Source organism: Bufo bufo, chromosome 1, assembly GCF_905171765.1.
Source record: "Bufo bufo chromosome 1, aBufBuf1.1, whole genome shotgun sequence".
NCBI classification, from domain to species: Eukaryota; Metazoa; Chordata; class Amphibia; order Anura; family Bufonidae; genus Bufo; species Bufo bufo.
Genome location: NC_053389.1, coordinates 634,369,284 through 634,382,572, shown reverse-complemented (window position 1 = coordinate 634,382,572; position 13,289 = coordinate 634,369,284). Strand labels below are relative to the sequence as shown.

General features: G+C 47.2%; 1 protein-coding gene across 2 annotated transcripts in view; it reads right to left on the bottom strand.

Moving 5' to 3' along the window:
• Positions 1–13,289, bottom strand: part of APBA2 (amyloid beta precursor protein binding family A member 2) — a 496,602-nt gene that overhangs the window by 163,888 nt on the left and 319,425 nt on the right. For both annotated transcript variants that reach the window (XM_040413847.1, XM_040413848.1), the window contains one exon: positions 12,743–12,888. In XM_040413847.1, the coding sequence (XP_040269781.1) occupies positions 12,743–12,888 (146 nt within the window). The remainder of the gene's footprint in view (positions 1–12,742; positions 12,889–13,289) is intronic.

Here is a 13,289-nt window from a genome sequence, read left to right as displayed (position 1 = left end):
AATAGGGCAGCCTTTTAGCGGCGCGATTCCCTTGTGTATATTGGGTAGGCAGTAAAAATTTGCAATAATTGGATGTAGGGGATACAAATAATTAAATTCATCTTCCCCTATCAGATGAATCGTTTTAACAAAACATCCCAAAGTTCCAATTGGTATTGGGTAGTGGGATCCAGGGGGATGCGTTCGTAAGTGTCCTTATCTTTAAGGATATTCAGACACATTTCTTTGTATTGCATGGTGTCCATCACTATCACATTCCCCCCTTTGTCTGAGGGCTTGATGGGGATGGATTTATCCTTTTCAAGATTTACAATTGCTCTCCGTTCGTTAGAACTGCAATTGAATCTGAATAGGTTGGTCTAAGTCTTTGCTAGTTCTGTAGTGGGATGTTTCAGAAAGACACCTATGCAGGATAAATCCCCTTGTGGTGGCATTTTGCAACTTTTGTTTTTAAGGTCTGTGAATGGACCCAATCCTCTCAGATTTGCTGGTTCGTTCTCAAGGTTATACAAAGTTTTGACATCCTCCAAACTGCTGCACCAATGATAATTGGTGATCACGTTGGGAATAACCCCATCTGAGAGTTTGAAGTTTGTCCCTAACGTGGTCATCCAATAATTCGATGACAATTCTCTTGATTTCCTGCTGTCTCTTTATAAATAACCCTATAACTAGTGATGATCGAGCATGCTCGGCCGAACACCAGTTCGGCTGGAGCATCTTGATGATCGGCACATGGCCGTATTCGGCCAAATACCGCATGTGCTCAAGCTCAATGCTCGAGTATCTGCCCCGCCCCGCAAGTACTGCCCTTACTGTAATGCCGTAGCCATGTTGGCTGCTGCCATTACAGTGATTGGCTGGCCGGACGTGTCATCGGGTTCTATATACCACCCGATGACGCATGTTCAGCTCATTCTTAGTCAGGGAGAGCTGTGCTGAGGAAGGGACAGACAGTGCCGGGAGTGATTTAGAATATTTTTACCACTAAAACTTTAAGGACTATTGTGTGTGGCAGCAGCAATCTATATTTTTAGCGCAACCTGCGCTAAATTGCTAAAACTTTACAGACCCAAAATTTTTCTAAGGGCTATTGTGTGTGTCAGCAATATCTATTTTAGCGCATCCTGCGCTAAATAGCGCACAATAGTTAGGCCGCTGCAGACAGCGAAATTTGCTGCGCCGCATATCCAGTGTAAAGTGTGTGCATCCCAAAAAAAATCTGTGACATCCAGTGTACTTTTTCCGTCAAAGGTGTCCGCTGCAGACAGTGACATTAGCTGTGCCACATCTCCTGTGTAAAGTGTGCGCATCAAAAAATTATCTGTGACATCCAGTGTACTTTTTCCGTAGACTGTGTCCTCTGCGGACAGTGACATTATCTGCCCCGCATCTCCAGTGTAAAGTGTGCGCATCCAAAAAATATCTGTGACATCCAGTGTACTTTTTCCGTCGAAGGTGTCTGCTGCGGACAGTGACATTAGCTGCACCACATCTCCAATGTAAAGTGTGCGCATCCAAAAAATATCTGACATCCAGTGTAATTTTTCTGTAGACGGTGTCTGCTTGTGACAGTGACATTACCAGTGCCACATCTGCAGTGTAATGTGTGCGCTGAAAAAAATTATCTGTGACATACAGTGTACTTTTTCAATAGACCGTGTCCGCTTCTGACAGTGACATAACCAGTGCCACATCTGCATTGTAACGTGTGCGCTGGAAAAATGTATCTGTGACATACAGTGTACTTTTTTGCGTAGACACTGCGGACAGTGACATTACCGGTGGTACCTCTCCTGGATAACGTTTCCTCATCCCAAATACCTGTGACATTCCCTGTAATTCTTCATTAGCCGCTGGTGACAGCATTGACATTATCTGTGCTACATCTCCTCCACATCCCAAATACCTTTTTTAATGTATTTACGCATACACTTCCAAATCCTACGCTAATGTACGTGTGACAGACTTTCAATCATATATAACATGTATTATGAAGAAGGCGAGCAGTAAGGGACGGGGCAGTGGCCATGATGGCCCTGGGCGCAGTGAATCTGTGCCTGCTGCCAGAGCACAAGAAAAACAATTATCCACAATACCTAGCTTCATGTCCCAGTTTGCAGGGCGGCATAGGACACCACTCTTGAAGTCAGACCGGTGCGACCAGGTGGTCGGTTGGTTTGCAGCAGATAATGCCTCCAGTCGGTTAAGCACCAACCTGTCTTCCACAAAGTCTAGTCTCTAGGCGCAAGAGTCTGCTCAACCAAATCCTCACCCTCATCATCCTTCCTCCCACCATGGAGAGTCTGGGCAAACAAGTGATCCCACACTCGGATATTCTGAGGAGCTCTTTTCAGTGCCATTCCTTGATTTGGCCCCTCTCGCCAAACACGCTTGAAGAGGGACAGATCTTGTGCCCTGATTCCCAAACTCTTGAGCATCCACAATCAAAAGAAGATGACGGTGGGGAACAGCAATTACTGTTTAATGAGGTGGATGATGATGAGACACAGTTGCCAATAACTCAACGGCAATTGCTCTCTCAAGAGGTTTATGAAGAGGATGAGACACAGTTATCAGTCACTGAGGTAGTGGTTAGGTCAACAAGTCAGGAGGATGAGCAGAGTGAGGAAGTGGAAGAGGATGTGGTGGACGATGAAGTCACTGACCCAACCTGGAAATGTTAGCACAGACTTACAGTATCCGTAGTTTCAGGTGCTGCACATCTTGTATCTTCACAGCATAGACAATTGCCTTCAGATGACCCCAAAGATAAAAGTCTAAGGGGGTCAGATCGGGAGACCTTAGGGGCCATTCAACTGGCCCACGACGACCAATCCATTTTCCAGGAAACTGTTCATCTAGCTGGCATGTTCCCTGAGTTTTTCCAGCAAGATGGTGCACCACCACATTATGGGTGTCAGGTCCGAGCATTCCTAGATGAACAGTTTCCTGGAAAGTGGATTGGTCGTCGTGGGCCACTCTTCACACAATGATAGCAACACCGCAGGAGAAATGCTAGCACAGGCTTCCAGTATCCGTAGTTTCAGGTGCTGCACATCTCGTATCTTCACAGCATAGACAATTGCCTTCAGATGACCCCAAAGATAAAAGTCTAAGGGGGTCAGATCGGGAGACCTTAGGGGCCATTCAACTGGCCCACGACGACCAATCCACTTTCCAGGAAACTGTTCATCTAGGAATGCTCGGACCTGACACCCATAATGTGGTGGTGCACCATCTTGCTGGAAAAACTCAGGGAACATGCCAGCTAGATGAACAGTTTCCTGGAAAATGGATTGGTCATTGTGGGTCAGTTGAATGGCCCCTAAGGTCTCCCGATCTGACCCCCTTAGACTTTTATCTTTGGGGTCATCTGAAGGCAATTGTCTATGCTGTGAAGATACGAGATGTGCAGCACCTGAAACTACGGATAATGGAAGCCTGTGCTAGCATTTCTCCTGCGGTGTTGCTATCAGTGTGTGAAGAGTGGGAGAAGAGGGTTGTATTGACAATCCAACACAATGGGCAGCACATTGAACACATTTTATAAGTGGTCAGAAACTTGTAAATAACTCATGAAAGAATAAAGTTACGTTAAAACCAAGCACACCATTATTTTTCTTGTGAAATTCCCAATAAGTTTTATGAGACAACCCCTTTAAGGCATCCTCCCCAGTAGGAGTGTGCCTGAGCTTTAGGTTTCCCAGTCTGCAGTAACTAGCAAAGATGTGATTCTCTGTCTAACTACCTGTGTACTTGGTAATGAAGAGGGAAGCCCCCTGACTACCAACTACCTACTATGACTTCTAGCCACTTGCCATGACCTTAGCCTGGTTTTTCAATTGCCCTAAAGCTGCCTGCCCTGGATATGCTAGTACACTGCTTGACCTGATCTCGGCCTGTTTCCAGCCTGATCCTTTGGTGCTTTGCATCAGTGTCTCTGACCCACTAGGTCAGCCTGCAACCACACCAGGACTATCTCAAGAGGTAGCGGCATGGTGGCAACTCTGTAGCAAGGTCTAGATCTCTGTATAGGAGTTAAAGGGTGAATACTGGAGGACTGTCAGGATAATGCCCTTTAGTCCTAAGTCAAACCATTAGTTTGTACAGTGGATCCACACACATTGCCTGTAACACTGGGAATTACTATTCAGCTTGTTTATAAGGTGTGTCCCAAAACACTCTAACAATGTTAGCACTGATTGGACAGTGTAAAACTGTGTAGGGACACACACCTAAAGCCTCATTCACATGTCAGTGTTTTGGTCAGTGATTGTGAGCCAAAACCAGGACTGGAGCCTCCACCGACATAAGGTATAAGAAAAAGTTCTGTGTTTAAAGTCGCACTTGGTTTGGGCTCAAAATCACTGATGGAAATCAAACACTGACATGTGAATGAGGCATAACAGTTGTCAATTTATTGATGCATTTCTAATAATAGATGCTCCAGTATTGTTATTTCAAGGGAAATACAAGTATTCATTACAGCAGACATGTCAGGAGAACTGATAGCAGGTCCTGTTTAAAGTCATGAGCCAAGTCATGAGTCAAGTGTGTGTTCACTACATAAATACAGCCTCCATGATTTTCAGTTCTTATCACATATCTAAGAACTGAAAATAGCCATATCTTGATTTTGCATTTAATTTTTACATATGGTTTTCAAAATGTTAGTTTTTGACAGTGATCTTGATTGTGCGCTCCGAAGGTTGAGTTCACAGTTCAGTTATATGGTCAGTTGTTTCCATAAGTTATTGTGAAACAAAACCACAGATCAGGTCTAATGATTTGATTTGCACCTATTCTGTGTTTTTGACCTGCATCTGATTTTGGCTCACATGGCTCATGGAAATAACTGACCAAAAAACTAAAGTGTGAACTCAGCCTAACTTGTCCATCCTTACCACATATAGCTGTAGTCTGCTGGCATAGAGAGAGGTAACATATACAGCAAACACAGTATACACATGGAACCTGCTCTCCCTAAATTAACTTGAGGCCGGTTGGCACAGAGACAGGTATCATATAGAGTAGATTCCCATCCAGAAAGAGATCACTTTGCCGTGGTGGATGGGCAGAAATTATTTTGATCAAAATATATTTACTGAGTACCTTATATTCTTTTATATAGTGAATTATTATGCATTATTTCAAATATTCTAAGTTTGCAGAGTGCTGGTGCATTGTGTTTGATTTTGTTTTCATCAGTGAAGTCAATATGCCTACAGCAGGAAATAAAAAACAAAACTGAAGTATAGGGTAAGGGTTGTCAACCATCCATAAATAGTCAGGACTTTTCTCCAGTGTATGTAAAAATATATTTATGCATGTACAGGTTATTGTGATTATCAATACATTGAAATCACAATAAATGTTTCTAATGTACTCATCTGAGCTATAAACAAATATATATTTTTTTGTTTCATTATGGTTTTCCATTTTATTTCCGATTTTTAAATAAGGGGATATACAATTCTGCCATAAAATTCTGTTGCAAAGTAAGCCAACCAATAGTTGGTGTAAAGTTAGACAAAAGTGTCTGTACCTGCACCACATCTCTTACCCAGCCTGAGCCCTTGTGATATATATATATTCGTGTAAGGGGCTTACGGTAGTACAGTGAAGAGCCCTGGGAAAGCAGGGAATGAGTGCAGTCGGTTGTGGTGTGCCGAAACCGAGGATGAGGTAGGCCTGAGAAAGAAGAAGGCCTACCCAAGGAAAAGATATGGAAGAAATGAGTTGTAAATGAGTGGAGTGGTGGGAGGGTCAAAAGCTCAGACCTCAATGATGCAGGAGCCAGGTAAGGGGAGTGCCCTAAATAGGCTGGAGGCGGACCTCAGCCCCTCCCACAAATCCAGGCAATCTGCCTTAATACTCGTGTAAGGGGCTTACGGTAGAACAGTGAAGAGCCCTGGGAAAGCAGGGAATGAGTGCAGTCGGTTGTGGTGTGCCGAAACCGAGGATGAGGTAGGCCTGAGAAAGAAGAGGGCAAAAATGGAAATAAACCAGTTTATTGTAGCCAAGTGATGTATCAATAGCTTGACCCGACATGTTTTGGAAAGCCACTCTTAACTCTTGTGTTGGATTGGGAATGTATTGCGCGTAAGCGGATGACTCCCAGCGCCCCAATTCCCTGATGACATGAGTGAGGATGTTGGCACTGGAGGCCGTGAACGTGGCTCCAATGCGAAAAGAGTGCCCTGAGTAGTTGGCTGCGTTGAGGCCTAGTTGTGTGAGGGATGACCCGGCATGGGTCATGAAGGTGGTGGTGGTGAGTACCGAACCATGTAGTGAAGTAGCGGTTGAGAGGGTAGAACTTGTGACGCTGATTGTAAGCATCCAGGACCCTGACTGGACACCATCTGTTGTGCGTGGGGTAATATGAAATGTTGACGGGTAAGTGCTGACTATTCTTGGAGTGAGGTAAGGACAGGATGTAGTGAACCATGTGTTTTGACACGTGGGCGACAAGAAGACAAGGTGAGGTTCGGGTCGTGGAGGCTGTAGTGAATTTCCCGGAACTCAGGAATCCGTAGAAGGCCAAGTAAATTGCCGTTTTGATGATTGAGTTGGTATCTGTTTCAAGAGGCGTGGCGTCCAGTAAGTCGGATAATGCTTTGAAGATATGATTGATTATGGGTAGCCTCTGGGCTGGACGTGCGGGTTCCGTTTCCTGAATCCTCTGAGTATGGATTTGATCTGGTGCGAGGACATGAAGCTGATGTTATTGGGGTGTATGATTAGCATATGATGTTGAAATGCCGGTGAGATAGTTTGATGGTGTTGTATGACATTTGAGTTTGAGGTGGCAAAAGAAGCCAACCCCGGAAGAGACGTCATGACAAAAGGGGTGCGTGATGTTGTGTTCCAACAGGAACCTGTTGAATAGTGTGAATGCTCTGTCGTATGTTCTATGTGTATTGTCTGATGGTGCCAAGTGGGACAGAGACTGGCTATGCCGCATGATGCCTTCTAATCCAGAATGAGCTGTTTGAAATGATGGATTGATGGAGGCCGTGGGTGACGCTGATGGGAGAGCTTGATGAAATGCCTGAAATTTGACGTGAGACAGATTGTCAGCTGCCGTATTGCACACCCCCTGGACATGGAAACAATGTAAGAAGAAATTATTGCAAGTGGCCAACCAAGGAAGTCTCCGCAGAAACCTCACGATTGTGAGAGATTTGGAACGATCCTGTTGATGAACTGGCAGGTCGTATGGTTGTCTGAATAGCACCGGACCGACATGTTTGCCCATGAATGACCCCACGCTACGGCAGCCGCCATGATGGGGTAGATCTTGAAAAGCGCTGAGGCAGTGGAGAATCTCTCCAACCCCGGACCGCAGGAGGCCAGCTGCCCCACAGCCAATCGTTCCCAAAAATGGCCGCGAAGCCTGTGGTAGATGCCGCATCTGACCAGATAGAGGGGGAAGAGTCCGACGGCTGAGGGAGAAACAAGCTACCGCCACTCCAGGTGGACAGAAATCTCCCCCACATGCCCAGACCTGCCGCAGCGTGGGCATCCAGGGACAACCCGTGCGAGTCGTGTAGGAAAAAAGGGGAGAGGTGCAGGAGCCGTGATATAAATGAGCGACCCTGAGGTGGATGCGCATGGCAAAGATCAGGGAGCCCAGCAGGGACTGCCGTTCTTTGCGGCTGCCGGTGCTGAGTTGAAGGTAGTTGTCTATGTGGGCGAGAATGTCCTGGATCTTCCCGGATGGCAAACTGGCTTGCATTGAGGCTGAATCCAACTGGGTACCCAGGAAAGGTGATGACTGTGTCTGGCCCTTCTGTCTTCTTGGTGGCGACGGGTACCCCAGGTTCCTCCTCCGGTATTATGTGCGCCGGGCTGACTTCTTGGTCCTCCAGGCTAACGGTCGACGTGATCACTGGCAATCCGGCCGGCGCCGGTGACGCTGCCGGTGGTGGCCCTGCCAGGGAGAGGGTCGCGGTGACCGATTCCAGCCTCTCCAACCTGGCGTTGACTTTAGACATGGATGACATTTAGAGAGGACAGCATGGTATGTATATCCCCTGTGCTGGACTGGCTAGGTCCTTCCCCTGCCTCCCTGTTATCGATTGGCGTGCGCAGCAGCCGGAAAAGCTCTGCTCTCCTCGCCGTGGCGGGGAAGGGAACAAGCCGTCACTTTAACTCCGTCGTTATGCGCGGGATTGTCCAGGATCTGATGGGTGCTGTACTGGCTAGACCGTCTCCCTGGGTAGCAGTGACGGATCTAGCAGGGGTGCCAGGTAGGGAGAAGTTCTCTATCCCTTCCAGAGACATGGTAAAACAAAACAGTTGATTAGCTTGGGGAAACACAGGATCGTGCTGGCAAGCTAGCTAGGCCGGATGGCGAAAAAATTATACTTGCATGGTGACAGATGAGGCCCTGCTAATTTGCCAAGCGGCCTCTCGGTGACTGTAAGACAGGACTAGGGGAAGGGAGTGACAGGTGAGGCCCTCTCTATGCAACACGCGAGGCGGCTTACTAACGAGGTGGCGCGTTGGGCGGGTGCCTCTGTACGTTTGAGGCGGGGTGTCGGCCTCGCGGGACCACTAACTGCTGGCGAAGCCAAGAAGGGGGTAACCTAGTGGGATGATGGTGCCCCTAAAGCCAGCACGCTGACCCTAACGGGATCATTCGCAATGTAATGAAGACTTTTGTTAAATGAGTAGGTGAACGTACCTGGTGGTAAGAAAAAATTCTCCGGATACACGGTAGTGCAAAATACAATATAGGTTGACCGCCTGAAAAAGGGGGAGGGTAGACATAAAATAGTGTGATGAAATGTGACAATGTACATGGTACATATGCATGACCCGGAGGATCATGACGGTTGTTCATGAAATGATAGCTTGCGCCTGGTGTGAGAAGAGACCAGCGCGTGGCGCATGGCCATGCACAAGTGGGAATGCGCGTTTTGCAATCCAATGGAACGTATTGGTCTGTGTCCTTTAATTCTTTTTTTTTAATTTTCCTTATTAGTAACCAGACGATAACTCCTCCCCCCTGTTTTTTTTTTTTTTATTTTTTTTCCTTTATTAGTAACGGGACCATCCGAAATGTAAGGAGAAAATCGTTTAAGAGCAGGTGTACGTACCTGGTAACAGAAAGTAGTATGACGAGAGTGGACTGTGGTATAAACATTAGCATGACCCGAGAGGATCATAACGTGAATATGCGATAATGCAGCGCCTGTGCGGGTGATGTGCGAAATGAGGCCTGTGATTTATTACGTGGCGGAGCGTGTGATCGTGCGGCCTGTATGGATTTCCCGTTTTTTTTTATTTTTTTATTTTTTTATTTTTTATGGTGGAACGTGTGGCCAAGGACTATATGGCGGGTTTCCCTTTATATATATATTTTTTTATTATTTTTTATTTTATTTATTTATTTATTTATTTATTTTTTCATTTATTTATTTATTTATTTTTTTATTTTTTTGACCATGGGGCAAAGTGGTGGGTTTATGTTTATGTGTGGGGGCTGTTTGACCTAATGGCGGTGGGGTGTTTTAACAAGGAGGGTTTGTGTGCAAGGCAAAACAGGCTGGATGCCCCCTGGACTGTGCAGCCTGTGTGGGTGGGGGCATGACGCTGAACTACTGGCCCAGGGCTCCGCCGGCCAGTCAGGAGGTCGGACAGACCCGGCGGCGGCACCCTGCACCAGCCACAACGGCGGACGGCCGCCGGGACACCGCGCACGCGCCGACGGCACCACCGCGCATGCGCAGTACCCCGGCACAGACCAAACGCAGAGACGCGGCCGGCCGCCATCGGCAGCACGGCAGGAGGAGCGGCGGAATGGGACCGGAGGCAGTGGGGGGGGGGGGTCGCCTTGAAGCAGCGTGCGTGCCCGGCGGTGCTGACCATGAGGGAGGGTGTGAGCAGTGTGGCCTTTTCAGCTGCGCAAGGTCATGTGAGCAAGTGTGTGATTTTTTGGCCCTGCTGTGACATGAAACGGGGGGGGGGGGGGCCATGAATGTAAGTGAGTGCAGGGTGGTTTGTTGAACTGGAATGGGAGGAAAACCCAGGAACAATAACCTGGCTGGCTTGCTGCAGGGTGGTGACTGGAGTGGGGCTGCTGTGTGGTCGTATCCCTTGCCTCATAGAAGGCATGACAGACATGAAATGCCAAGTGACTTGTGAGCGAAAAACCGTGTCATGGGTGCAATGATTGTGAAATGGAATGGTACAGGGGCAGGCACCGGGACGCGGCCGGGCGCCATCGGCCGCGCGGCAGGAGGAGCGGCCAAACAGGCAGGAGGCGGTGGGGAGGGGATGTCTGTGCAGCGGTAAGCCCAGTGGAGGTTGAAATGAATGGGGGGTGTGCCGGGTGTACCGCAGCTGGCCCCTGTGCTGTGTACATGAATACGAGGAGGGGAGGGAGGAGGGCATGAATGTTGGATGTTGAGGGGTGAAATGAAATAAACCAGAAATGGGGAATGGGGCTAGAACCATCAGGGAGCTGACCGGAGTGACGGTCCTGTGGGGAGACGCCAGAATAGGCATGAGCAATGAGCTGCCGGTGATTGCTGCGAGCAGCTGTGACATGGGTGCAGTGTGTGTGAAAAGAACAACAGAAAAGGGGGATTTAATCCAGGAACCATTGGCCGCATGCTGCCAGAGCTGTTGACCGGAATGGTGGTGCGGTTTGTGAATAAATACGCATGAAACAGGTGTGACAGAAATGAATGCTGGTGACTTGTATGAAAACCGTGATATTGGTGCGCATTGATGAAATGAAATGAACCGGTACAGGGGCAACCGTGAGGCCCTGCTGTACCGTATGAATGACTCATACGCATTTGTGCTCCTGCAGCCGTGCACATGAACATGAGGAGGGGGGGGGGGCATGAATGTGGGTGATTGTGGGGTGATATGGACTGAAAAAGAAATGGGGAACGAGCCTGGAACCACAGGGGTGCTGACCGCAGTGTTGTTTCTGTGGGATTGCTTGAACAAGACATGACAAAATGAGATGCTGGTGACTGTGAGAAATCCGTGATATTAGCGCAGCGTCCATGAAATGAAATGAAACAGAAATGGGGGTTTAGGCCAGAACCATTGCCGCATGTGCAGAGGTGTTAACCAGAATCGTAGTACGGTGTGGACAAATTGCGCATGAACAAGGCGTGACAGAAATGAAAACTGGTGACTTGTATGAGAAACCGTGACATTGGTGCAGCGTATGATGAAATGAAATGAACCGGTACAGGGGGCAACCGTGAGGCCCCGGCTGTCCCGTATGGATGACTCAGAAAACCACTGCCTGCATGCCGCAGGGGTGTTGACCGGAGTGGTGATACGGTGCAGATAAATTTATGTATGAACGAGACATGACAGAAATGAAATGCTGGTGACCTGGGCGAGAAAGCTGTGACATTAGTGCAGCGTTTGGTGAAATGAAATGAACAGAAATGGGGGATTGCCCAGGAACGACTGCATGCCTGCCGCAGGGGTGCTGACCGGAATAGTGGTACGGTGTAGACAAATTGTGCATGAACAAGGCGTGACAGAAATGAAATACTGGTGACTTGTACGAGAAAACAGTGACATTGGTGCAGCGTATGATGAAATGAAATGAACCAGTACAGGGGGCAACCGTGAGGCCCCGGCTGCACCGTATGGATGACTCGCAGTTTAACGGGCAAACGTGACCCACAGTGAACCTGAGTAAAGCTGGAAAAATAGAACCGAAATGCTCCAAATACAGAACTGATGGCAACGAAAAACTCCCAGAAATTCAGCGACTCGCAGGCAACTCTCCAGACCCTCCACAAGCGACCTCCTCTCTCAAAAGCTCAGACCTCAATGATGCAGGAGCCAGGTAAGGGGAGTGCCCTAAATAGGCTGGAGGCGGACCTCAGCCCCTCCCACAAATCCAGGCAATCTGCCTTAATACATATTGTATGTCTAGACAGCCTGTCTAAACAGCTGACAGTGGAGTGGGCATTTTCACCACATTTATGACATAGTTTCAACATTTCTAGGGTGGTTTGTGATAGTTTGTATTTACTAAGGGCCATGTATTTTGTGGGAGGTGCTCCATTTTTAGGCTACTTTCACATTAGCGGCAGCCTTCTCTGGCAGGCAGTTCCGGCGGGTGAACATGTCGTAGTTTTATTCCGGCCGACTCTCTGCATGTTTGCGGTGCTGTCAATGGGGCCGGAACAGACCTCCGGCGGCACGCGTGTACTAGCGGCAGCACAGATCCGGCAGGCTGTTCACCCGCCGGAACAGCCTTCCGGAGAAGGCTGCCGCTAGTGTGAAAGTAGCCTTAGCTAGATTTATTAACTTTATAAAAAAAAATTGGGGGGGGGGGGGAAATCACATGTGATTCAGTCCCCTGTTATGGTACAAACAGACAGAACAAAATCCATAGGTATTTTGTGTAATGCATTTAAAAGATTGCCAGGAGCCATTTAGTAAATTTGTTTAAAAAACTGGCTTCAAACTAAGCAGACACTTAAAAAAAGAACAAAAGTTGCATATTGATACATTATCCTCTAAGTTTACACCATCCACTGACTTAGTAAATCTGCCCCTATGTAAATAATGAAAAATAGTGGTAAATTACTGTAGCAGCCACATGTGAACATGTCAGACTTTGTGAATGGACCATAAGGGCAGTTAAAAGTACAGTAAATCCAGCAGTAGATACTGTAAACTGTAGCATTTGAACACATGTAGAGATTTCACAGAGGCCTCACTATAAAATCTATAAACCCCTCACCTTCACACGGCTGACAGCTTCTTGAGCTTGCATCATTCGGATATTTTTCGATGGATTGCGTTCTGACAACAGCTGTGTAGAGCCCAAGAAATTGGCTGCAAAGATGATTCCATCAATAAGATCTTCTGGCTCACAAGGGCCAGGCACTAGAATGAGAGATACCAGATGGTTAGCAGAGTCTAATTATTATATACTCACAAACACAGAAAGAATACTGGAAAAACATGAAATTACAGATTGACTAATTCAGCATGTTTATATAACAATCTCAATTATTTCTTCTCATAATGTATAGATGTCACTTTAGATGTCACCTGTTGACAAATATGCATTATAACCCCTTCCCGACTTGCAGTGTACATATACGCCACAGCGGGAAGTATATGTTTAAAAAATGTTTGAAGGACTCTTAAGGGACTATATACAGGAGTATGTGACGGTAAATCTTTTATATATATAAAAATTAGTTTCTGTCTGTCTATCTGTCTGTCTAGACATCTGTCTGGACGTTTTTTATGCGCGACCAAACGAATGGACCGATCTTCAC